This window comes from Tauraco erythrolophus, chromosome 4 (assembly GCF_009769465.1).
Source record: "Tauraco erythrolophus isolate bTauEry1 chromosome 4, bTauEry1.pri, whole genome shotgun sequence".
NCBI lineage: Eukaryota > Metazoa > Chordata > Aves > Musophagiformes > Musophagidae > Tauraco > Tauraco erythrolophus.
Genome location: NC_141468.1, coordinates 72,289,625 through 72,313,715, shown reverse-complemented (window position 1 = coordinate 72,313,715; position 24,091 = coordinate 72,289,625). Strand labels below are relative to the sequence as shown.

At 42.9% G+C, this 24,091-nt stretch overlaps 1 protein-coding gene across 3 annotated transcripts in view; it reads left to right on the top strand.

Moving 5' to 3' along the window:
- FAR2 (fatty acyl-CoA reductase 2) overlaps positions 1 to 22,828 on the top strand; it is a 151,982-nt gene extending 129,154 nt beyond the window's left edge. For all 3 annotated transcript variants that reach the window (XM_086610465.1, XM_086610467.1, XM_086610466.1), the window contains exons 7-12: positions 1,221 to 1,339; positions 4,094 to 4,161; positions 9,926 to 10,097; positions 15,506 to 15,635; positions 20,190 to 20,317; positions 21,916 to 22,828. In XM_086610465.1, the coding sequence (XP_086466591.1) occupies positions 1,221 to 1,339; positions 4,094 to 4,161; positions 9,926 to 10,097; positions 15,506 to 15,635; positions 20,190 to 20,317; positions 21,916 to 22,078 (780 nt within the window). In that variant the 3' untranslated portion in view covers positions 22,079 to 22,828. The remainder of the gene's footprint in view (positions 1 to 1,220; positions 1,340 to 4,093; positions 4,162 to 9,925; positions 10,098 to 15,505; positions 15,636 to 20,189; positions 20,318 to 21,915) is intronic.
- Positions 22,829 to 24,091: the final 1,263 nt, after the last annotated feature.

The following is a 24,091-nucleotide window of genomic DNA, read 5'->3' as shown; positions in this document are numbered from 1 at the left end:
AAAGTTTTTGCACAACTAGGCACTTCCTTTCACAGCTGGAGGGCTATTTTGTCATGAAATGGGAGTCTCAGGTTGGGAGGAAAAAAAAAAACCACCACTATAACATTTCTTTTGCCCTAACTTTTAAATGTTAATAGTTCTGTAGAGCATATTCCTTTACTCCTTCATTCAGTCCTTCCCTCTGGTTTTACATGAATCTAAACTAGAAGAGCTTTTTTCCTTCCTTGCTTTGCTAGAACTTTTATCCTCCCAGCACTTTCACTGGGTCCTTCAGCTTCTACATCAAACTCAAATTAATTGCATTTTATTTCCCACAACTTGGTTGCAACCTTGACTCTGCCATTGGAGGTTTCTTTTTTTATTTGCTCTGTTCAGCCCTCACACCTGACACACTAGGTGAAGTTCCTTCACCCCATTTCACCTCCACATTTCTGTATTGCTGAATCTTCCCCTCTGATTCAGTCTGCGATGTTGTTGCCACCTGTTGCCATGTCTCTCCTGTGGAACCTCCGAAGACTAATTGGTCATCAGGGAAACCCCTTGATAAACATTCAGGTTAAATATATGGGTTTTGGGGAGCCTGTCCCCCTGACAGATGTACTTCCAACCAAAACAAAATGAAAACCACCTGTTCTTGCCTACCTCTTCTCTTTGGTTGTCACTACTTTGTGTTTTCACTCATTCATTTCCCAAGTTTTGTTGGGTGGTGAGCTCTTGAAGGCAGGGGCCATGTCTTCACTGTACCTTTGTGCTTAACAGACTCAACTTTGGAAAAGAGAAGGGCGTGTATACATCCAAAGGAAAGGGAGTAAACTTTTCAAAAAGCCTATTGGTGTCGTTTCGAAAGTGATTACTGTCTTTGAGGGACACTCAGACCTCTGTCGACCTGTGTCGTTTATGAAAACGTAACTTTAGGTATCACTGGGAATTTTACTTTAGTAAATAAATCTATTTCTTTCCTAAGGTATTTCTTTCATATGGAGTTAGCTAAGAGTCACAGCTTTTCTTTTTATACACAGTACAGACACCATCACATTTTAGACTTCCTCTGACAATGCAGAACGGTGGGATCCACGTGAGTTCCGTGTCTGTTTTCACAGGAACCAAATAATCTCCTGCAGCAGGTGCCAGGCTTGAAAAGTGCAAACGTGGCGCTCTGTCCTCAATCCAAGCTGATGAAATCTTCCTTACATCAGTGACTGTTTTCCTTTGTCCCACAGGCGGGCAAAGGGATTCTACGGACCGCCATCGCCAACGACAAAGCAGTGGCAGACATGATTCCTGTCGACGTTGTCATCAACTTCACCCTTGCAGCCGGGTGGTACATCGCTGTGCACAGGTGGGAAGGCACTCCTCTTTTGGCCAGACTCAGGCATTTACTGCCTGCACCTCAACTGTAAAGGGAACCAGAAGCTAATCGAAAACCTGTGCAAGAGCCTTGTTGATTCATTTCTGGTTCACGTGTTCTTCCCCAGGTTGGCAAGGACTAAGAGTGTAGCAGAAGCAATAAAGGCAGGCTTTACGGTTAGGAAAACTCTAAAGCTACAGGTGAGACCTGTTTCTCAGCACAGCGTAAGCTCGGCTGACAGGTCTCTCTGTCAGAAGTCACTTCTCTGAAGCCTGAGAGCTTTACTGCAGCTTTTCAGGAGCTGTTTTTTGGGCCTCCTTTCGCAGGCAGCTACACCGAGTCGTTTTTCAAGTGACTTCTAGAGTTTTCTTGGTGAAAATTCTCTGCGTGTTTTCCTTGGAAAACACTGCACAATATAAATATATTATGGGCTTGTATGATAGGGGAGATGATCTAAAAAAATCCCATTCTTTGCATTGTTGAAAAGGATATGTGTAAGTGATATTAAGGTTTTAAGATCTTTTCCTGTGAACCTCTGGCTCTGACCTTTAATCGCTAGGTAAGAAGTGCTACAGAGTAAACCACATGAATGATTCTGGAGGTTTATGCAACTCTGAGAAATCAATACCAGGCAAATAAAAGGCAGAAATATTTTACTTTGAAAGACAGAGTAAGCCCTCTGAGCTGAGGGTAGAGAAGAGCTGCATACAGTAACCTAAACACAGGGATCCTAAAAGGATCTCAAAAGGCAGCTCAGCAGCTCTTTAGATTTATTTTTCTCATCGTTTTGTCCCCCTCCATCAGCAACAGACAAAGCAGCACAGTCTGGGAAAAATAAATACAGCATCCCCTTAAACACACACCTCTGAGAGCCTCCAGATGAAGAGGGCTACGGCCTGTCCACAAAGCTGGAAAAGGAAGTGGACATGCTGATGAGTGGTGTATCAGCACGCAGGTAGAACTCCCGACTCTGGCCGTGGGAGGAGAAGTGCCATTTTTTCTGACTTTTCATTGGTGAAAGACACATGTTTTTAATCTGGTTCCCACACAAATAATTATTAGGCTAAAGGAGCAATTGCAGAACTTGATTTAAAGCTGTCTAGCTGGGCACAACCCCAAGGTTAACAATCTGTAAACAAAAAAAACAAGAGTCTGAGCCTTCTGCAAATTTAATTTTTCTGAGAGAGTTTGGGGTTTAGGTACTGTCTTGAAGAATAGTGTGTGTGATTTAAATTTTTGTATTTTTTTTCCAAATCATCTAATTAGAATGTCAGTGTGCTTCAGGGCAGGTGACATTACTGAGAGAAATTAGATTCTAAAACTTAGCAGAGAATTGTAGTCTTCATTACATAGCATAGAAGCTCTACAAATCTCAACGCCCTACCAAGCTGGCTGACACTGACTCATCTGGAGTGCAGAGAATGGAAAAAAACCAACAGGGAGGGACTTTTCACTGGAAGCTGGGAAAATGGAGAGATCCTCTTTGTTGGTGTTTAATGGGCCTGACCTGCTGGAGTAAGTGGAAGTCTGTGCTTTCACTTCAGTGCACTTTGCAACAGACTGTATGTGTGGCTCAGGACTAGGTGAGTTTTCCACATCAGCACATATTATGGATTTAGTCCTGAGCGAATTGCCGTATTGATTCCCTCAACGCAGTCTCCTGTGTTAAGCACTACTGTGCATTTTTATTTTTAACACTCTATCAGACTTCTACTCAGTAATTCCAAATTACAGGAGATCACGGATGCAGAGCTTGACACATGTCTATTATTTTTAACCATCCCTAGAAGTCTGCTAGGGATTAGTAGCAATGGTAATATACAGTCAAGTGCCATGATTTCAAAGCATTATTAAAAAAACACCTTTAAAACTGTGCAGTATCCAAATGCAGTTTTCAAGTATTAGTGTGCAAGATTTCCCAGCCCAGGTTTAAGGGTTCTGTCTCCTGGTAGGAGTTTGGAAAAGAAAGGTTCCTCCCCCAGTGAAGAAAGGCTCTGAGCACCACAGGCACCGTAGGAGCAGTGAGATGCTGTGTCCTCCAGCCCAGCTCCTATCCCCTTTGTAAGGCCAGATGTCACCTCCTTTAGCATTTTGGCAGACAGCTTGAGCTGCTAATGCAGAGTAAGAAAAACGCCATATTGATGGCATCACTTCGGCAAGGCAGGCTTAGATCAAAAGAGCTGTTTGACCAATTCTTGCCCCACATCAAAGGAAGAAATAAAACTAGTATGATCCGTGTTTAATTCTACTCCCGAATAACAATGAAACTTTGTTTGGTATTAAAATGAGAATTTTGTTGAAATCGATTGGTTCGTAATCACCACCTTAATAAATGGAGTTTAAAAGTAGCACAAATCGTATCTGTTAGGTAAATGATTGTAAAATACACAGTATGTCCCTGAGGCTGGCTTGAGCCACTTATTTACAGTATACTGAAAGATACTATTTAAAAAAAAAATCAGAAACTTGTCATTATGCATGCTTTATTTTTTTATAAGTTTTGGTAAGTGATATATGGATGATTTTTCTTAAACGCCATTAACTTCATATGTTCTCCATAATCTGAATGAATATTATTAAAACTTCATGTTTTATACTGTATTTTCGTATTTGTGAAAAATGACCTCTTCTGCATTTTCTAATGGGCTGATACTGTTTCTTGGACTCTTAGCTTTCATGCTCCATTAATAAAGCTTTGGGTGCTTTTCTTCACACCTTAAAATCGTACTTATCTCTCTTTTCCAGACCAAAAAACATGTTGGTGTACAACTGCACGATAGGTGGAATCAACCCTGTCTTCTGGGGAGAAATGGGTAAGGTCTAATTTAAACCTAGAACGTGTCAAACATCAATAGTGTTTCTCAGCCAGGCTTTGAAAAGGTGGTTTCCTATTTTTAGGTGGCTTTCAGCGTCCGCCATTCACACTGCGAGCGGGAGGCCCGGCTGCAGTCATGAGGGTCCTGGGAGCAGAAGCTCCTGGTGCTGGGCATTCCGCTCAGGGAAGCATCTGTTCAGTTTTCACTGTGGGCGTAATCGTGTAACAACCCAGCACAGTACGTGCTTTGCTGCACTGAGGTATTAAAATGGTGGAAAAAGAAATAGAGAACCAGCTCCTTTATTCTATGAGAAGATGCTCTGCAAAGCTGTAATAGGACATCTTTCTTTTCTGATTGGGAACCTTTTCTGGGTTTGGGGTTTTTTTTGTGCTTTGAAATTACTTGGAGAACCTTGATAGTGATTGAAAACTAGTATATTGAGGAAGTAGAGTAGTCTTTCTTCCTCTTAGAAAATTCTAAACAGAAATAATTGGTGTAGACTTGAGAAGGCAAACCTTGAAATGACAGGTGTGCTTCAAGAACAGTTTGCCTTTTGGTCACAAATTTTGTCAGTGGAAGAACTCAAGTCATTTTCGTGGCTGACTCTTCTTCAAGTGGACGTGCTTCTGAGGCAGTGGTGAAAGAAAGGGAGACAAATCCTGAGACCTATACAGTGGAAAACTCACGCTGAAGCCAAACAGCAGAAATACTACAGACAGTCAGTACGTTCCTGTTCGGGGCCTGGTTTGCTTTCTGTTATACTTTAATTCATATCTTCGTGATTTAAATACGGGATGCTGGCAAATCACTGCTGTGGTGTTTCACCTCTCTCAGCCTTTGCTTTCCTTTTATCTTTGCATTATTTAATTGGTAAACTGTAAGTCAGTGGAGAATCGGACTGTAATTGCATTTTCAGAACAAGACTTGTGTGAAAATCCTACTAATGTCCTACCACGAGATTTGATCCACTGATCTAGCAGGGAAGAGGTTTCAGTAATTTGAGCAGTGAGAAAATCGCACCAAGTTCCTGATGCTTTTTGAATGAGAGATCTAACACTGTTGTTTGTCACAGTCGTGAGAAGAGGTGAGGCTTCACAGATAATTGTTGGAAAATGTAGCCAGTCTTCATAACATGTAAAGTCAGATCTTCTGTGGCTTTTTCACAGGAGTAAATACAAAGCTCTTCACAGGCTGCTACTTCAGGCAACAGCCACCATAGCGCTACTACCTGAGGTTTGCCTTTCTTAACCCATTTTCAGTGCAATTTTACTGATGAAAACGGTGATGTATTAATGCATTGTAACTGATCTTATTCCGTTACTTTGCTCGTAACTGTGGATTTAGTGATGAAATCATCCGAGTGCAGCAGAAGCATTGCATAAGCAGTGCAGCTGCATGATGGGACTGAGGGCAAGATTTTCTCCCTGGGTGACACTGTGGAGCTCTTTCTACCGCATGTTCTATCCACAGTTTTCCAGAGATCAGCAGGTTGCAGAGGGGTATTAAGTACAAATTCATGAACAGGAATTAGGATGGAGTATCGAAGAGCAAAATTTTGCCCTTTAAAAATGTTGCATGGTTTAAGACATGAGTTTGGGAAAGGTTTATTGCGTTAGGATGTTATGACTGTGACCATCCAATCTGAATTCTCAATTCAGTCTCCTGCCAATTTATTTTTGGTGAATACACACAATTCTAAAATCTTCTTTATATGTGTGACAGACTTTCTCAACCCACTCACATTACTTGCTCTGTCTGCTCACTATTATTTGGCTTCTAGGCAGCCAGTTTCATCGCATGAACTTTCAACAAGCCTTTCAGAGCCACGATCCCTCTAAAATAAGAGCTACCACTGAGTAGTCCAGCCCCGGCACAGAAGGACTGAACTTCACCCACCACTTCCCTCCTTTGCACATGGGACAACATCTGCTACTCGAGTTGTCACCCTCTCCTTCCAAAAGCCTGTTTCCAGCTGTGTTTAGCTCTGCTAACCTTTCAGGTTGAAATTGTTGAGGCCAGGTCTCTACCTCCAGTGGTTTTTTGGCTTTTTCAGAATTTTTCCCCAGCATGAAAGAAGCTGTTTGATGCAAACATACAGAAGACACGGGATCAGCAGAGGGAAAGAGAGTCTGTTTCAAGGAGTCTGGGGAGGCTGGAGTGGCACAGGGTCTGGCACCAGTCATTGAGGTGGAGGGTTGTGAGAGCGAGACTGGAAACTGCTGAGAAACAAGGGTGGAGAATGGGAGTCATCTGTGGTGCGACTGAGCATTCTAGGGCAAATCAAACATGGGGTCTGCAGAGGGGAGGACCTCAACTACCTGGTTAGGGAAACTCACACCAGGACCAGCTGTAGGAATGACAGGCGAACACAGCAGAGGAGGGATTTTTCGGTGGGAGAGGAGGAAAAGAGAGAAAGATCAAATAGAGAAATTGAGACTGGAGTGGGCTGAGGATGCCCTGGATAGGGAACAGAAGTGACTGAAATGGGGACATTTTGAGTACAAAGGATGATGAGCTTGGAGGGAGGGAGGAGAAAGGGTTCTAGAAGAGAATTATTTGAAAAATATACAAGTCTATTTAAGAGCTTATGCTTAAACATCCATTGCAAGCCAGTTTATTGTACAGATCTCCAGATACAGACAAACCTCTAGTGTTAAAAGGAATCTTACTGATTTCTTTTCCAAATAAGGCTATGCCTTGGGATTTTTTCTTTATTCCATTACTGCTGTTATTTTCCCTGCTATTACAAAAATGCGGTCAGACACCTGAATATTAAAATCTGAAGAAGTGTATTGTGCTTTGCTGCAATCTAAGTCTTGCTAGTCTGACTTTGGGAAGTACATTTTGCAATTTCTGCTCAAAACTAAACCTTAAAGCAGGCTTTAAAATAGCGTTCAGCGTGGGAAAACTTAATTTCAATTTACCCGTGACAGTCTACCTAGGCAAGGCTGGTGTCAAATTCTCCCCCTGCTAAATCTGCCTTTTGAGTTGAAGAATTTGCTGCTGCGTTTTTGTGCTGTGGTCAGAGGGGAAAGACCACCCACCCACAAAGTCATTTCAGTAGCTCCTAGAGGTGATGTGTTTCTGGTTTGGGGTTCTCTGCCTGCCTGACACGTCTGTCTGTCTGATTCTTTCTCTTTCTCTCTCTTTCTCTCTCTCTCCAAAATGAATTCTGAGAGACTTGCTCTGCTTGCAAAGTTGAACGCTTTCCAGAAATCAGGAGATAGTGCAATTGTGCTGAGTCAGTGCAAGCCAGGGTAAGGGAGGTTCGTAAAGAAAACGCTTGTAGCGTTAACTGTTCCAAGTTATGCAAAACTGGTGTTTTCCTGACTTCTTTCCAGTAAGTCTTTCACGTTGGTCTCACTGCCTTTATATATGCATTATAAACCAAAAGTGCTTTCATTCCTGACTTTCAGAATTTTTCATGAGTTTTCAGCACATACCTTATCTGCTCTTGACATATGTGCTTCTCGCACCAAGTAATATCACAGCATAATACTGCAGCTGCTTTACTACAGCTACATTTTCCTCTGCAAAACTTAAGTAACCGAGATTATAAGGGTGCTGCTGATGTGTGTGAATTCGGTGTATGGCTGACGGTCTGAAATGACAAGGGCTGCATTTTCCGGTTACCAATTAGTTCCTTCTTGCTATCCTGACCAAAGATGCCAAAAATGCAAAGAGAAAAGAAAGACAGTAATGTCTTTAACGTATTTCCAAAGGGAAACCTTCTCAACCAGTTTACAGCAGAAAACTAGATTTGCAGTATATTAACATCATAAACAGAGCCATAAACATGTGCTGCAGCCAATATCAAAACTGTCACAATTCCAAAATATCAGCGGTTCACAGTTAAACTGATAGGTTTCCATTAGGAAATGAAGACACCAAATGAAACTAAATAAACTTAAATAATGATAAGCAGATGAGAGCTTGTAAGTAAACTTGAAGTGTCTCTTGGAGAAACTTCCTTACAGGCAGAAGCAGCAGAGTTCATGGGGTGGCTCATCCTGATCCATGAGCTACTTGAATGAGCGCAGATATACAGCCCTCTCCAAACTGGGAGTGGATCTCTCTATGTTTAAGCCAGCTGGGGCTTTGTCACGGTATAATCGTAGTAAATGACCATGCTGCTAACAAAGAGGAAAGAAACTCCTCACGCACTGCTTAGACAGACACCAGCTCTTCCAAGAGCTGTGCCAGGACAGTGGCCTCCTTCCCAGTAGCCCATTGCAAACTGCTTATCACCACTCCCCTGCCAGGAGTAAACACCTTTCCAAATCTTCAGTAAAACCGCTCCATTGAGCCCTCCCTGCCAGGCACAACCACATGGGAAAGGTTAAATAGGAGTTTTCTGCTAATCCTCGCCATTTTGAGAGAACATGCTGCAAAGGATAAGATTTCCATATCACAGCCCCCGAGATGACCACAAGACAACCACATCTTTGCAGTGTGACTATGTGAAACAGAAGGGATAGCAGTCAGTTCTAGCTATTCAGATGCAAGATGAGTTTCAGGAGAACTGGTCTTCAGCCATTAAAGTTGTGACGTACGGGACACAAAAATTAACAATGAACTTGCACTAAAATTAAATAGTACTATTTTAAAAGTCTAAACTTAGCCACTAAGGGGCTAACCAGCCTCCTCTAGTTGCTGTTACTTAGAACAAGTACAGCAAAAATTACTACTTGAAGTGCAGTAATGAGCCGACCACAGATACACGAGAGGACTATCTGAATAATATGATTGGAATCTGCTTATCTAAGGATGATCTGGATGTTTCTTGTGACTTGCAAATTCTCATCTGATTTTCTATTTGTAACATAAGCTTAGAGAGTAAACTATAATATGAGCACAGATTGATGTCATAACTCTCAAATTCATTTTTAAAAAAGTAAAAAAAGCCCACATATTCTTTGTAGAGCTCACTGGTACTCAGGAATAGGAGCACCATCTGTTTATCAGTCCCTAGGATGAGAGTCTTACATTCAACTACTGCAGTTCTATTAAGCCTCTGCAATATGCAAATGCCCCAGATATGCACATCTGGATGCCACTTCTGTGGCACTGTGCCATTGCAAGAGCTCAGAATCAGGCCCAATGTATTTTGTGCCCTAACATACAAAGGGAATGAAAAATTACCACCCTATCATTAATTTTCAAGTTAAGAACGCAAGACAATTCGCTGCTCTAGTGCGTCCAGAGCTCCGCTGAAAACTGGGTGAGGTATTCGGTGTTGCAGGTCAGATGTGGTTTGAACGGATATAATGAAGACTTTCTAGAAGCAGCACCCTATGTGTGCAGGCAACCTGTCCCTCACTCAGATGAATATTGACATCAGCCCTTTTGAAAATTTGATTAGAAATTAGAAACATCATTTTTGTTTTATTCTAGTACATTTTATTCATGTACTGCAGGTGAAAGCAGAACTGCAGTTCCTTCATTTGAAGTGTTTCAGGCTACAACCGCCTGCTTTTCCTCCGTTACATTTTGAAGTTTTGATAAGGAAGTTTGTCTGCCGCTATTAAGTCTAGAGTCAGATCGTGTTTCAAATAAGCAATAGATGGAGTCATCAATTTTAATGCCAGAAGAGACCATGAGATGATCCTGTCCAACCCCCAGTGACATATTTCATGAAACTGTAGGTTCAACGTGTTTAAGCCCCGTAACTTGGGCTTTACTGTAGCATGTTGGTATGGTTGTGCCTGACTCAACTGAAATTCAGTGCCTGATTTTAAGTAAAATGCCTGTTCCCTTACAGAGCAGTGCGTCGTGTCCACGTTCAAAAGGAACCCACTGGAGCAAGCATTCCGAACACCCAATGTTCACATGACATCCAGCTACTTGATAAACCAGTACTGGGTAACTGTCAGTCACAAGGCACCAGCCATACTCTACGACCTGTACATGAGGCTCACGGGGAGGAAGCCCAGGTAAGAAACCGCACACCTCAGCCTTTTGGATGCTTGCCACTGTTATGGAGAGCAGATCTCTGACTTAAAGTTCTGAGAACTGGGTGCCTCAGCCTGGAGTCCCTGGTCTTCCTCCCATCCCCTTGTCTTGAGGAGATTGCTCAAAAAGAAAAGGAACTGCACACCATAGCTAAGCATAGCCTAGGGTTCCCACCGTTTCTAGTACGTGGGGACGGCACATGTTTTAAATTCCACCTTACAAGCTTCAGAGGTCCCCAAGACAGCAGGAGAGGACTACTAGTTAAGCTGTCCTCTGTATAGCAAGATTTCCACCATTGCAGCTTCTGATGTGATTGCCTCTATCTGTCATGACTAAAGACTCAAGCTTGTGTAAGGACTTGACCGGCAAGGTTTAGAACATTCTAAATATTTTTTTTCCCATAAACCAGATACATAATTAGCAGTTGCCAGCACCGGCCCAGAACCCTGAAATCTAGGATCCAGTTGCTTCTGAGTATGAATAAATTCTGAACTGTATTTACGAGGACAGTTTACCATTACAATTGGTATTTGAGCCTTGGCAGTGTCATGGCTAGGAGGAACACAAGCACACGTGTCCTATGTGGAAGGAATCCTGGTGTAAATAAAATAACTCAGCCAACGTCCTCCTTTACTCCCTGCCACCACGGAGGAGAATTTATTGTCCAGCACAAGAGCAGCATGCCAGCACTGTGCTCCATGGCAGCTGCTCTGTGCTCCTCTGCTTGTTAGAAAGCTGGCTTCAGCTGTTTGAAGGGAGACCCTTGGCTGATGATTGCTCTGATTTCTCTCAGATGTTCTACTAGGGAGGACAATTGGTCCATAAAAAGACTTCCATGTATACAGGAGGCAAGAATTACCCTAGAAATAGAAATAAACTGAATATGAGCAAGAATAGGCTGGAATCTCCAAACTCTGTTGAAACAGGCAGCAGTAAGATCTTGGCGTTGCTGTTACAATTGACATTTCTGTCAATTTACAAAATTGATTGGCATAGGTAGCTGTCGTGGTTTTTTTTTTTTGGACTGAGGGTCGAGACAAGAACCGAAAGGGAGCACCCACCAAACATGGTCTCGGGCAAAACATCACTCAGGCTTTCTTAATAAAACAAAACAATTTATTAACAGTTACTAAACAAAAGACAAAAGGGAACGAAACCGGTTACTTGAGAGGAGAAAGAGAAAACAAGGGCCGATCTTAAAACAACACCTCCCCACCCCCTATTTTCCTTTCGTTCCTGGCTCTGTCTTCCCCCCAGCGGCGCAGGGAGACAGGGAATGGGGAAGTACAGGTCAGTTCATCCATGTTGTTCACTGCCGCTCCTTTCTTAAAGGAGGAGGAGTCTTTACACCATTTTTCCCTTGCTTCGGTGGATCCCCTACTCACAAAGAAAAAGTCCCCAAACTTTTCCAAAGTAAGTCCTGCCCGCAGGATTGCAATCCTTCCCCATGGATCGCACCAGTTCGGGCTTTACCAGTCTCGGCCTCTTAGGGAGCTGCTGCCACTCGCGTCGGCGTGGGTCGTCCCACGGTCTCCAGATGCCTCCACGACCTCGTCGTGCATTCCATGCCCCATTATCAACAGTACCTGGTCGCGCATCCCCTGCTCCACGACCTCTCCTGGGCTCAGGCATCTCCTTCCCGACGTGGGTTTCTCCACAGGCCACGAGTGGGTCGCTGCTCCGCCGAGTACACCCTGGCTGCAGGGGGGCCGCCTGCCATCTCACACCGATTTGCAAGGGAAGCCTCAGCTCCAGTACACCTCCTCCTGCTCCATCTTTGCTGACCCGGTCGTTGTGGTTGTCTTCTCTTAGATATTAATCCTCTCTGGGGAAGCTCGGCCCGGTGGGCACCCCGGGAGTGGGGCGCTTACCGAGTCCCCCATGCGGCTCCCCCGGCGCCATCTTGAGCACATGGCGCCGGCCCGGGCCCGAGCGGCCGCTCGGCCGGGAGCCGGGAGCGAGGGCAGCGCCCTCCTGCTCTCTCCTCGCTCCTGAGCAAAAAGCCCCTTTCCCGCCCCTTTGTCCCAACTTAAATAGGGCAATTCGCAGAGGCGCCGCCTTGGCTCAACCTCCCCCGGGGGGGATGGGACTCAGATCTGGTGGCACAGGGAGCAAATCCCCTCCCCTGCCACCAGAACACCCCCCCACACATCAAACTATCACAGTAGCCAATGGACATTGGCCACAATACTGTAGTTAAATTTCAAATAGAGCTCAGTGTGAGCTCATGCTGAGAAAGCTTCATCTGAACTTTCAGATTTGTGACCTGAGCAAACACAGCGTAGCAATGACTTTGTGAGTTCACTAAGTTGTTTGGTTTTTGTTTGGGGTTGATTTTTTTTTTTTAAATATAATTGCCCTTTTCTTTTTACATACTACTTAAGCTCATCCAGGTACTGCTGCAATGTGGTAGAAAGCATCATAGCAGCTCATTCTTTCTTTTTTTTCACAGCTACCTAAATATCAGTCCTTTGTGCTCCAAGGGCAGTAAACCACATTCAAATTTAAAAAGTTGAAGGTGTCACTGAAGCTGCTTTAATGTTTCCCTTAATTTTTCCCTCTGCTTCAAACAGAGCACCTAGGCTTAACTGTGTTCCCACTTGTCGCTCCCATCTATTGAAGTACAAGCCATCTTCATGGCGGTTTCTTGAATTGTCTCCGTGACTCTCAATTGTCTCCATGACCCTATGCCGGATTTGCAAGCAGAAAGGAGAAATTTCTTTGCCACAATCAAGAATCAGGCTTCAGTTCCCTACCGTATCCATACTCAACTCATCATAAGGTGATGGGTTATCGTATGGAACAGGTTAACTGGGAGCTGCTTATCGTTTCACAAATCTACTGGTTATTCAGGACCAGCCTATGCCCTTCACTAATTTGAATTGCAGGGTACTTGCAGGGGAACTCAGCTGTAGTTCCTTCAGTAGTTATCACACAGTACCCCACCTACCAAAGGGTAGGTACAAGAGTCATCTCCTCCAGCTTTAGACTTTCATATACTGCTTCTTCTGAGAAGCTTACTTTAAGTGTTAGTTCATTTCACATAAATTGCCAGATGTCTAGCAAAACTCTCCTAAATGGCTTACTGTTATTGCTGCACATCCATCCATGACTTAGAAAATAACGTGATTTATATTCTTAGTAGTCTCTTGGGGCTGTCTGTCGCACCTGAGAATCTGCTCATGCAAGGCTCAGTATGGGAGCAAATAAAGAAATCATTGCTGTAAGCAGTTTTCTAGAAGACAAGATGCATTTCTGAAGTGTAACCAATAAGGCTATCGGTGACAGCCAATATTTTATTTTCTTCCTCTCAGTTCCTCCACAGTGGAGAATGAGATTTTCTGTAAGAAATCTTTGCTATAGTCTCTCAGAGGCTGCAGAAAAGCATGCTTCTACTTGGTTGCTGTTCTTTCAGTGGACCTTTCCTTCATCCAAATTAGTAAATAATTTGAATGTGGTCGCAACGTTTTAGCTCAATCAGTTAGCATGAAACACAGTTTTCATACATATCTCTTTAGATGCTTCATTTCTCTTTTTGGGCCTTACTTTTAGCCACTCAGATACGTCATTTTGGGTAGATCTACTGTCAGAGCTTATTCTGCCCACATTGACAGGAGACCACACGCTTAGCCTATTTTCGAAACATAAGTAGGGACACACAGTTGATTCTCTTGTGGTTTTTTTTTCTGATGGATTCCATTAGCTCTAAGCACTCTAAAGATATTGATGGCTTTCAAGGAGCCAGTTTGAGGGGCAACTTCAGATCTTTGCAATCTAGCCATGTAGTTTGCTTCCTAAGTTCCTAAATGTATTAAAATAGTCACAGAACTTTGCCCCGTAGTAGTTGCCTACACAGGCACAATCAGGAAGATTAATCTGAAGTCATTTTAAAGTAGTTTAGATAAACTGCATTCGATGAATGCGCACATAATTATGCGGAATGAAGGTTCCCTTAATCTGATGGTGTGCTTTGCTTCTAAACTGAAAGCCACTTTAATTCCGAGTCGGAGTGCCCGTGTAAGGTTTTAGCGCTCTTTCAATTCGCTTTGGGTAAGCTGCGCAGTCCTCCTCTCAACTGCTGCACTCATTGTGTCTTTTTCTGCTGCGCTTAGTGCCTATCATCACGGCAGTCGCATCTGCACGGAGAGAGGCCAGCCTGGCACCATTCTTCCCCAGGCTGCCGCCTTTTATTTGTCACGGAGACTCTGTTACCCTCTGGGCAGCTCAAAACTTCTCATGAAAACAGCTCTGTTTTCCACAGAAATCAGCCTTTTAATGCTTTCTCTTGCCCTTATCCAGTCCGGGAGAACGTAGTGTTCTCTCAAATTTGACGGGTACTGTACATCACACTTTAAAACAACTGCCTCCCAGAGGCCTTTTGTGCTCATGACCGTTGGGATGACTGTAAAATAATCCTGCGAGGTAGGACAGCGTTACTGTCATCCCCTTTTATATAAAAAATGAATAATAAAAAAAGGCCAAAACACATGAGAGATCTGAACCTTCATTTCCAAAGCCTCTGTTTAGCAGCAGTGCCCCTGAAGCACCTTTCATCTTTACCAGGACATTCATGCGCCAGGAAGACATTCAGACAGTTACACATACGCACACACACAAAAAAAAAAAAGCCTATGGACTGGATGATTTTCAAGGTCATCCACCATGAGTGCATGCTATCAGACCCTCCCTGAATGAGGAATGACACAAAAATAACCCTCCAAACTGCCACTGTATTATACAGAGAGAGGAATAGCCTTGAAGAAAAACAAATTTTTTTATTTTTTTGTTAGAGAGAGTCAAGGAAGTCCAAAGACATGAAAATCACACCATTATCTGAAAACTGAAGTTGAGCAATTCACTTTAGAGCTTGTCCATGCTGCAGATGCAGTCACTTCTGTACTGGAGCTAAATCCAAAAATCAGAGCCTTGCCTTGGGAGCCCATTCAAGCTTGAGAACAGAAGAGAATTTGTGTGGTAGAAAGAAAAAAGTATCCTCCTTGGGATGCAAGCAATATACCTTCAGAATCTGCAATGTTCATACTGGTTCAGATGGGCTCTTCACCTCACACGTGGTACATGATGTAGATATGGCCTCCAACCGTAGTTTAGTTCTGGCCAGTAAGTTAAGCATCAGTCCTGCCCTGGGAAATGTATGTTTGCACCCATGTTCTAGACAACAATAAAAGCTGGGTAGCTGTAGGCTCAAGACTCAGCTGGAGCAGTTAGACTTGCTGAGCAAGTTCTCAGCCTGGTGAGCACCAGTGGAACACTCATCAGGAATTGCAATGCTTATTCATCTGGAGTGGTGAAAACACCTACAGAGGAAACTACCAGCTTTTGCATAACGTCAGACATCCTATCCACCTCTGATGCACCTCCTCTCTTTCAGAATGATGAAGATTATCAATCGACTGCACAAGTCTATGACACTCCTGGAGTATTTCTCCACCCAGTCCTGGAGTTGGTCTTCAGATAATATGAATATGTTAATGAGTCATCTTAACACAGAGGACAAAAAGGTAAGTATGTCATGGATATGGATTGCTAATCTCCAGTTCTTTTCATCTGCAAGCAATTATTTTTCTTATCATAGAATCATAGAATGGTTAGAGTTGGAAGGGACCTCAAAGGTCATCTAGTTCCAACACCGCCGCCATGGGCAGGGAAACCCTCCACTACACCAGGTTGTCCAAAGCCTCATCCAACCTGGCCTTGAACACTTCCAGGAATGAGGCATCTACAACTTCTCTGGGCAACCTGTTCCACTGCCTCACCACCCTCTGAGTGAAAAATTTCTTCCTTATATCTAATCTAAATCTACCCTCTCTCAGTTTAAACCCATTGCCCCTTGTCCTATCACTACAGAGGCCCACCTCTCCAGCCTGTCAAAGTCCCTCTGGATGTCCCTTCCCTCCAGCGTGTCCACAACACCACACAACTTGGTGTCATCTGCAAACTTGCTGAGGGTGCACTTGATCCCACTGTCCATGTCACCAGCAAAGATGTTAAATAGCACTGGCCCCAGTACTGACCCCTGAGGAACACCACTCGTCACTGGCCTCCACTTGGACATTGAACCGTTGACCACAACTCTTTGAGTGCGACCATCCAGCCAATTCCTTATCCACTGAGTGGTCCATCCATCAAAACCATGTCTTTCCAGTTTGGAGACAAGGATGTCTTGTGGGACAGTATCGAATGCTTTGGATAAGTCCGGGTAGACGATGTCAGTTGCTCCTCCCCTATCCATCAATGCTGTAACCTCATCATAGAAGGTCACCAAATTTGTCAGGCAGGATTTGCCCTTAGTGAAGCCATGTTGGCTGTCACCAATCACCTCCTTATTTTCTATGGGCCTTAGCATAGTCGTCAGGAGTATCTGCTCCATGATCTTGGTGGGCACAGAGGTGAGACTGACTGGCCTGTAGTTCCCTGGGTCTTCTTTTTTTCCTTTTTTAAAGATGGGGGCTATGTTTCCCCTTTTCCAGTCACTGGGAGCTTCACCAGATTGCCACAACTTCTGAAATATGACGGATAGTCCTCCTGGTCAGGTGGTCTGTAGCAGACCCCTACTACTATGTCCCCTGTCCCTGCTCTCCCTTTAATCCTAACCCATAAGCTCTCAGTTGGGACCTCATCTGTCCCCAGGTGCAGCTCCATGCACTCCAGCTGGTCTTTGACATAGACGGCAACTCCTCCTCCTCTTCTCCCTTGCTATCCTTCCTAAAGAGCCTGTACCCTTCTATTCTGACACTCCAGTCATAGGATTCATCCCACGACGTCTCCGTGATTCCAATAAGATCATATCCCAACAGGCGCGCACACTTCTAACTCCTCTTGCTTGTTCCCCATGCTGCGCGCATTGGCATAAAGGCATTTAAGTTGGGCCCCAGATGAATCTGACTTCCTGGCTGGAGCGGCTGGAATTCCTTTCTTCTGTTCTTCAGGTGCTTCCAGCATATCTTTATCATTCTTGATATTAGCCCCCTCCCCCTTCGAATCTAATTTAAAGCCCTGTCAATGAGCCCTGCTAGCCGTTGCGCTAAGACCTTCATTCCCCTCTGAGAAAGACAAGTCCTATCTGGTGCCAGTAGGCCTGGTGCCATGTGTCCCATGCCATTATCAAAAAAGCCAAAATTGTGGCGATGACACCAGCCACGGAGCCACTTATTAATCGACTGAATGGACTTGCTTCTTCCAGTGTCATTGCTCTCAACTGGAAGGATGGACGAAAAGATTATCTGTGCCCCAGATCCTCTTACCAGCTGTCCCAGGGTCCTGAAATCCCTCTTGATCGACCGTGGACTCCTTGTTTCAGTTTCATCTCCACCCACATGGAAGAGAAGTAAAGGGTTCTTGTGTTCTTGAGCTTTCGAATGACATCTGCCCTAGGTGACAGGAATTGACTTTTAACTTGAAATAATTTATTTCCTCCTTCTTTTATTAAATAAGTTATCAGGAGCCTTCTCTTTATTATAGGAGAATGTTTTCTCCTGAGGTGTATTGCTCTTTCTTCTGAGACAGGTCAATCACTGCAGTCTTTCCCATTAACATGGCAGCTCTCTACCTTTTGCTCTCGGGTTTCTATTTGGCCTGTAAACAATCCAGATTTGTTTCCACAGACCAAATGGACAAAGGGAACATAACTTTATATCCTCAGTGACCCAACTGTACTCAGCACTTCAAGTTGGAGGAGTTAAAGGCATCCTGTGTAAAAGTGGCCACTTTACTACCTCCCATGTGGTTGGCTACACAGACTGGAATATCCAGTGCATAGGAAAGCTAAGGACATTCCTTTTTTGGAACAGACACATGATAGTTCTATTTCCAAGAAGCAAAGGTCAATTCTAGTTTTCACATCACCGCTCTGGATCCTGAGAATTTCAGGCATTCCCTTTCACGGGGTGATATGACCATGTTAACCAATGTGCTGTACAGGGGCACCAGAAAGACAGTATCAATGGTAATGCAAAGATACGGGCTGTGGGGAGATTCATTGTAGTTAATTAATCACTGAAAAACTCTGTAGCATTCCCAATATCCTCTCATCCTGATTTTCTAAGTGTCTTGCTTTTGGAAGGCTAAGAAGCTCCTTTACAACATCACTTTCTGCCTCCTCTGTTCTGACAGTCTATAGCTTTTGGTCAGTAATCTAGATGGGAATTATTTGAGAGATTTTGACATTTTCATTTATGTTAGTTTTAATGGGCACTGCACAAGGAAAATTAGTTAACACATCATGAACAACATGAAGAAAGTTCCTGTTTGATTCAAGTCCCCAGAGAGCAATTACTTTGCAGGATGTCAAGCTCTGTTGTAGTCTTTATAGGTTTGAAATACTACTCCTTAAGAATGAGATTGTAACCGAAGGAATACAAAGAGTAGATTTGTTGTAAGCTTGAAGGCACCTTTGGTTAGCATCTCCTTGCAAGGAGATACTTGGGCATGCACATCAAACTGGTCTCAGTCACATCATTAAATTCTTGCAGACATCCAGTAGTAGTCAAGAATCTTCTTCCCTAGTCTGCAGAGGGGGAGTGCATGCAGCAAATTCTAATGGCAGTGGCACTGCTGTGACTACAGCAGATGTAGAGGGAACCTAAACGCCATGACAAGAGCTACTTATGAGAAAGATAGGGGAAAAAAAAGGGAGCGTCAAGGACTTCAGTGCAAGTGTTTTCACAGAATCACAGATTGTTAGGGATTGGAAGGGACCTCAAAGGATCATCTAGTCCAATTCCTCTGCCGGAGCAGGACCACCTAGATCAGATCTCACAAGAACGCGTCCAGGCGGGTTTTGAACATCTCCAGAGAAGGAGACTCCATAGCCTCTCTGGGCAGCCTGTTCCAGTGTTCTTTTACCCTTACTGGGAAGAAGTTCTTCCTCATGTTTAAGCAGAACCTCCTATGTTCCAGCTTATATCCATTTCCCCTTGTCCTATCATTGGCTACCAGTGAGAAAAGCCTGGCTCCATCCTCATGGCAGTCACCCTTTACATATTTATAAACATTAATGTTTATAATTATTAATGTTTTAATCTTACCAAGCTGCTTATGAGAGCTTTGTGAGATGCACCGCATCCCGTGTTGCCACTGCTGCATTGTAAGCAGGATTCAAGCTAGATAGTTTATGGGCAGCACAGATCTCCATACATATCTAACAGGCACCCGGGATCTGCACAGCAGCTAACCTCCTGTATTTGGCATAGTTAGCCAACCCCTCTCTGCTCAAGTTACTAGTGGTCTGATACCAAAGCTCTTGCACCAAAGCAAACGGCCTGGATTGGCATGGGGGGTGAAAGGAAGGTATTTTTCTGAGTATCTTCTCTTGTAAGACCCTGTAAATAGGAAATACCATTCACTTCACTCATTTGTTTAAAAAAAATAATTCCTCTTTCTCTTCACAAATCCTTTCTTTGCTTTAATAGACAGATATCTGCCTGAGAGCCTGCAAACAATTTTTCCAAAGTATAAGCATTTGAAGTTAACTGGGCTTATTAGCTCTATGATGAGATTTTTTGATGCCAAACAAGAGAGTAACCCATTTCTTGGACTTCTGTCAATCTAGCTGCTGAGAGAGAATGCAGCACAACACATAGTTAGTACTGATGCAGAAGCACTTCTTGATTCAGTGTCCAATTCATTTGTTTATACGTAATTCTAGTGACACACTAAAAACTGCATGAAAGTTTTCAGATCAATCTGTTTACCTGATTGGAATGCCTTTTTTTTTTTTTCATTATTTTCTGGGGGTGTATATATATAATATACATGTGTGTGTACAAATACACATATTTATGCACAAGTGACCACCTGAAAGACAAACATATCTTTTTTTTTTCTGCCAGGTAGCACTACACTTCTGCTTGCTTTGCCCAAATTCCCAGCTGGGTAAGACATTAATCGACAGCTGTGAAATATAGTGCTCTTGTCTTCTTAGAAACTTGGTGGCTTTTAAGAACTTAACTGAAAGGGCCTCGTCAGAAACGGAGGTCAATTAAGAATTGATGCTTAAAGTGAACTTTATTTTGAATTTTGGCATTTAACTCCTGTTCTTTGTCTTTAAATCCCAGGTATACAACTTTGATGTTCGTCAGCTACACTGGTCAGAATACTTTGAAAGCTACTGCATAGGTGCTAAGAAGTACTTGCTAAACGAGGACATGGCTGGCATTCCAGCAGCAAAGCAGCACTTAAGAAAGTAAGTCATATTCAGTGGCAAGGACAAGAGCTCTTGGCTACCTTGAATGGCTTTTGAGGAAAACTATTCTCTTTACACTACAATAATTGTTGTTGAATAATACAGAAATAAACATAGCATAGCTTATTTCTTAAGGCAGAGGGTTGTCAGTATTTCATTTTTCCATCCTGTAAGAAAAAGAGGACTTTTGATGACACTAACGATCAGGGGCTAGATATTATGCCTTCCCAGCGGATGACCAAATAATGAAGTTACAATGCGTAAGAGGAATACATGAATGCAGAAGTTTCTCATCATTCAGAATTACAACAGAAAAATAAGGGTCAGATTTAGATTTTGTGAAGTGCCTAGAAGTTTTTAGCAATTCAAAGACATTGCATAAAAACTTGAAGCGTTTGTATGATTTAAAATTTCATTTTAGAGTTGAAGTTTCTAATTCCTTGCGGCGAGTGGGCAAAAATTCTCCAAAATTGCTGGAGAGCTTATGCACGCAATCCCTGGTGACAGTTTAAGAGAGTCTGAATGAGGAATTTGAGATTGTCCTTCTATTCAGGTAAAGATTGTGCTCGTCCTGTCTTCTCCAGCCCTTTTACTGAGAAGTGCAGGCAAAATGAGAAGGAGCAGCGCTCTTGGAGTAAGAGCTTGGTTGTTTCCTTTAAGAAAACCATTCTTGTGCACTGTAAATGCTAAAAGCACAGAATAGCCTGTTGCCAGAGCAAGGAATCCTAAACAAGTTCTTCGTTCAATGGTCATTTTTAAAGGATTTATAAGAACTTCTCTAACACGCCAGTAACTGCCTTGTAGTCCAAATAGGCAGTGTGGTATACTGTAGTGATAAAGTTTACAAAGACTAACCAACCAAAAAAAAAAAAAGACTCTTACAAAAATTAAACCAGTCTTGGGCATGTTAGGTATGAAGCTTTTTTCCCCTTCATCAGACACTGGGAAAGTGAGAATTAGAGAACCGCAGAAACTTTTGCTTGACAGAAAGAGGACAAGATTATTAGCATCTTAAAGACCCAATAATCCCATTTAAATATATGATGTGGGGGAAAAAAAAAAAAAAACACAAACCCAAAACGCCAGTGCCGCAGTACTGCAAAAGTGAAGACCATTTATGATTATTGAGTAATTTCCCAACATTAAAGGCAAAGTTTCAACCAAAGAGGAGAACCTTATTCATCAGCTCCTGCAAAGGTCTTCCAGCTTGACACCAATCCTAGCAAGTAAAAAATAGCCAATATACTAAATCAAAGCAGAAAGTATGGGACCTAGAGTATCATGAAGAAACCAACTCCCAGTATGACTTCAGTGTCTATTCTGGTCTGAAATTAAAAGTACATGGAACAAGAGACACTTGCAATACAGATATTCCACCTATCCCATTAACTATTCACTATACCATAACTTTAACACAGTCCTTGGTAAGATGATAGGGACATCTTACACAGTGTCTTCACCAAAACAGGAATGGCAAAAAGCCCAAGGGCCGCCTGTAAACAAGATTTCTTACAAAATTACCGGTAGCAAATGAAGCAAGCTGCTAAGCTTTTGTTGGTTTTGTCTTCCTGCGTAAGATGCCTCTTTCTCTTTCTCAGGCTGAGGAACATCCGATACGCATTCAACACCACCCTGCTTGTGATCATCTGGCGCATCTTCATTGCAAGGTCGCAGATGGCTCGAAACATCTGGTACTTTGTGGTGAGCCTCTGCTACAAGTTCCTTTCCTACTTCAGGGCATCCAGCACCCTCAGGCACTGAAGCCGTCCATCAGCAACCAGCCTCTTCCAGAAGGACCTTCGTCTCCTCTAATCAGCAACTATGGGCATCGGGGTCTGAAAGTAGCAGAAAAATCCACACCCTCCAACAGCAGCCTGCGTTTATTGTGCACTGTTATATGTTCACCTTTTTAATTTTAACTAATGCTTTAATACATGGTGGTCTTTCTTCCATAGGACCAGGCCAATTTTTAAAGCCATAACTGAAGCTTTAGGAACAGGTCAAGCTGGAATCATTCATCTAGAATCTGATGTGCGATTGAGGATTAACCAAAGTCATTGTCTTCCCATGCACTACATAGGCTATCTTAATTCCACCTTCGTCCTCAAAAAAGGCACATTTAAAGCATACGACCTTGGAAGAAAAGGATGCCATCAGAGAAGACCCAGCCAAGGAGGCTAACCTGTAGGAGGTCTTCCTAAGAGGCTATTCCTTCATTCTCATTCAGTGAAATGGTACCTTATTGAAAAGCATGATTTCACATTTTCAGTTCAAAACTTAGAGGGAGGGGTGGAGGGTAGAAATCAGTTACACTAGGCCAGTGAACACACTGAACAGTTTTCAGATCTTGTCTTTTATTGCTACTAAAGACTGATACTTTCAAGCCATAACTGAAGACACACATAGAATTCATGTACCTGTGTTAACTCTATTCACTCACAAGCTCCTTTCTTATGGAGAGGTATTTTTTTCTTCTGTGATTAAGGTTGCAGTCTATTAAAACACCCTGTTCTTGCATTTATCACGCTTGTTTGGAACAATTTTTTGGCTTGAAAAATGCTATATTTGCTCTGAGAATGAAGAGATGACTTCTTAAAAGATTGAAGAAGAATTCAGAATCTATTATTTTTGAGGAACAGGTCTTTTTCCCCCTTGGATTTGTCTGCAGAAAACTTCTCTCCCTGTAACTCAAAGGAGCCTGATACTGTCCTTCACGCTTTCATTACAGCTAAATCACTTTGCAGTTGATCACTTCCACTGGCAAAGAAAGTGTACGGGATTTACTCCATACATATCTATCAGGCCAGTTCTGCTGCCACTCTTGTCAGTAGGAATTAAAAAGTTTGAAACTTGTTTTTGTTGAGAATAGGAAAGGTTTCATTGACTTCTGTGTTCAAACAATCACACACTGTGAACGTAATGCATTTTGTCCTACATTGCAGTTTAGAAAGGAACCCCTTGGATCTTCCTAACGCTCATGGGTATTGGAGATACTTGTTTCACCTACTCAAGTATGAATTCCTGGAGCAGGGGCAGGAGAGAAAGTGTCTTCTTCAAAGTAGCTGGTGCATTAACAGTCTTAGTGCGACAGCAACAGATTTATCATGCTATCAGATTTTCAAAGCCAAATCTAATACTGGAATATTTTTTATTCAGATCACGCTGAATAAGCACTTTAAGATTACTAGACTTCAAAGCAGCTAGTTTTTGAAACAGCACAGCATCCAATTTCTCTAGTCTTGTGTCATTGCTGGCTGTGTGAAAAAGTAGTGCTACATCACAAAAAAATGACACAGTTCCTCTTTTGAGAGCTGAGAATAGCAGAGTATTTACAAAGCTGGCATTCTTCAAAAATTAGACTTGTTTTTGGCAGTGAAGGCAAGAGCAAGTTAGATGACAGTATGTTTATATCTTAGGCCTCCAAGCTAGTTCAAAAGTCTTTCTAAAGGTGCAAGGAATTAATCCTCCCCCGTATGACCCAGATGTCTAGTTTCAAGCAATTGCCAAAGGATGTCTGCAGCAGAACCTGACCAGAAACATGGTGTCCAGAATGGCAGGGCTCTGGTATTCCCTAACAAAGGCCCCGGTGTTACTTCTGATCTATGCTCAATTAGGTCAGGCACCCACTTCACAAAAATGCCAATTTATTTTTTTTTAAGATCCTGCCTTGAAAACATACTTTCAAGATGAAACCGTGTTAGTTGCTAGCTATGTGTTTTCCAACTCCAGAAAGCTGCATTGCAATGCTGTGCATTGCAAGTTAGCAAGGTGTCC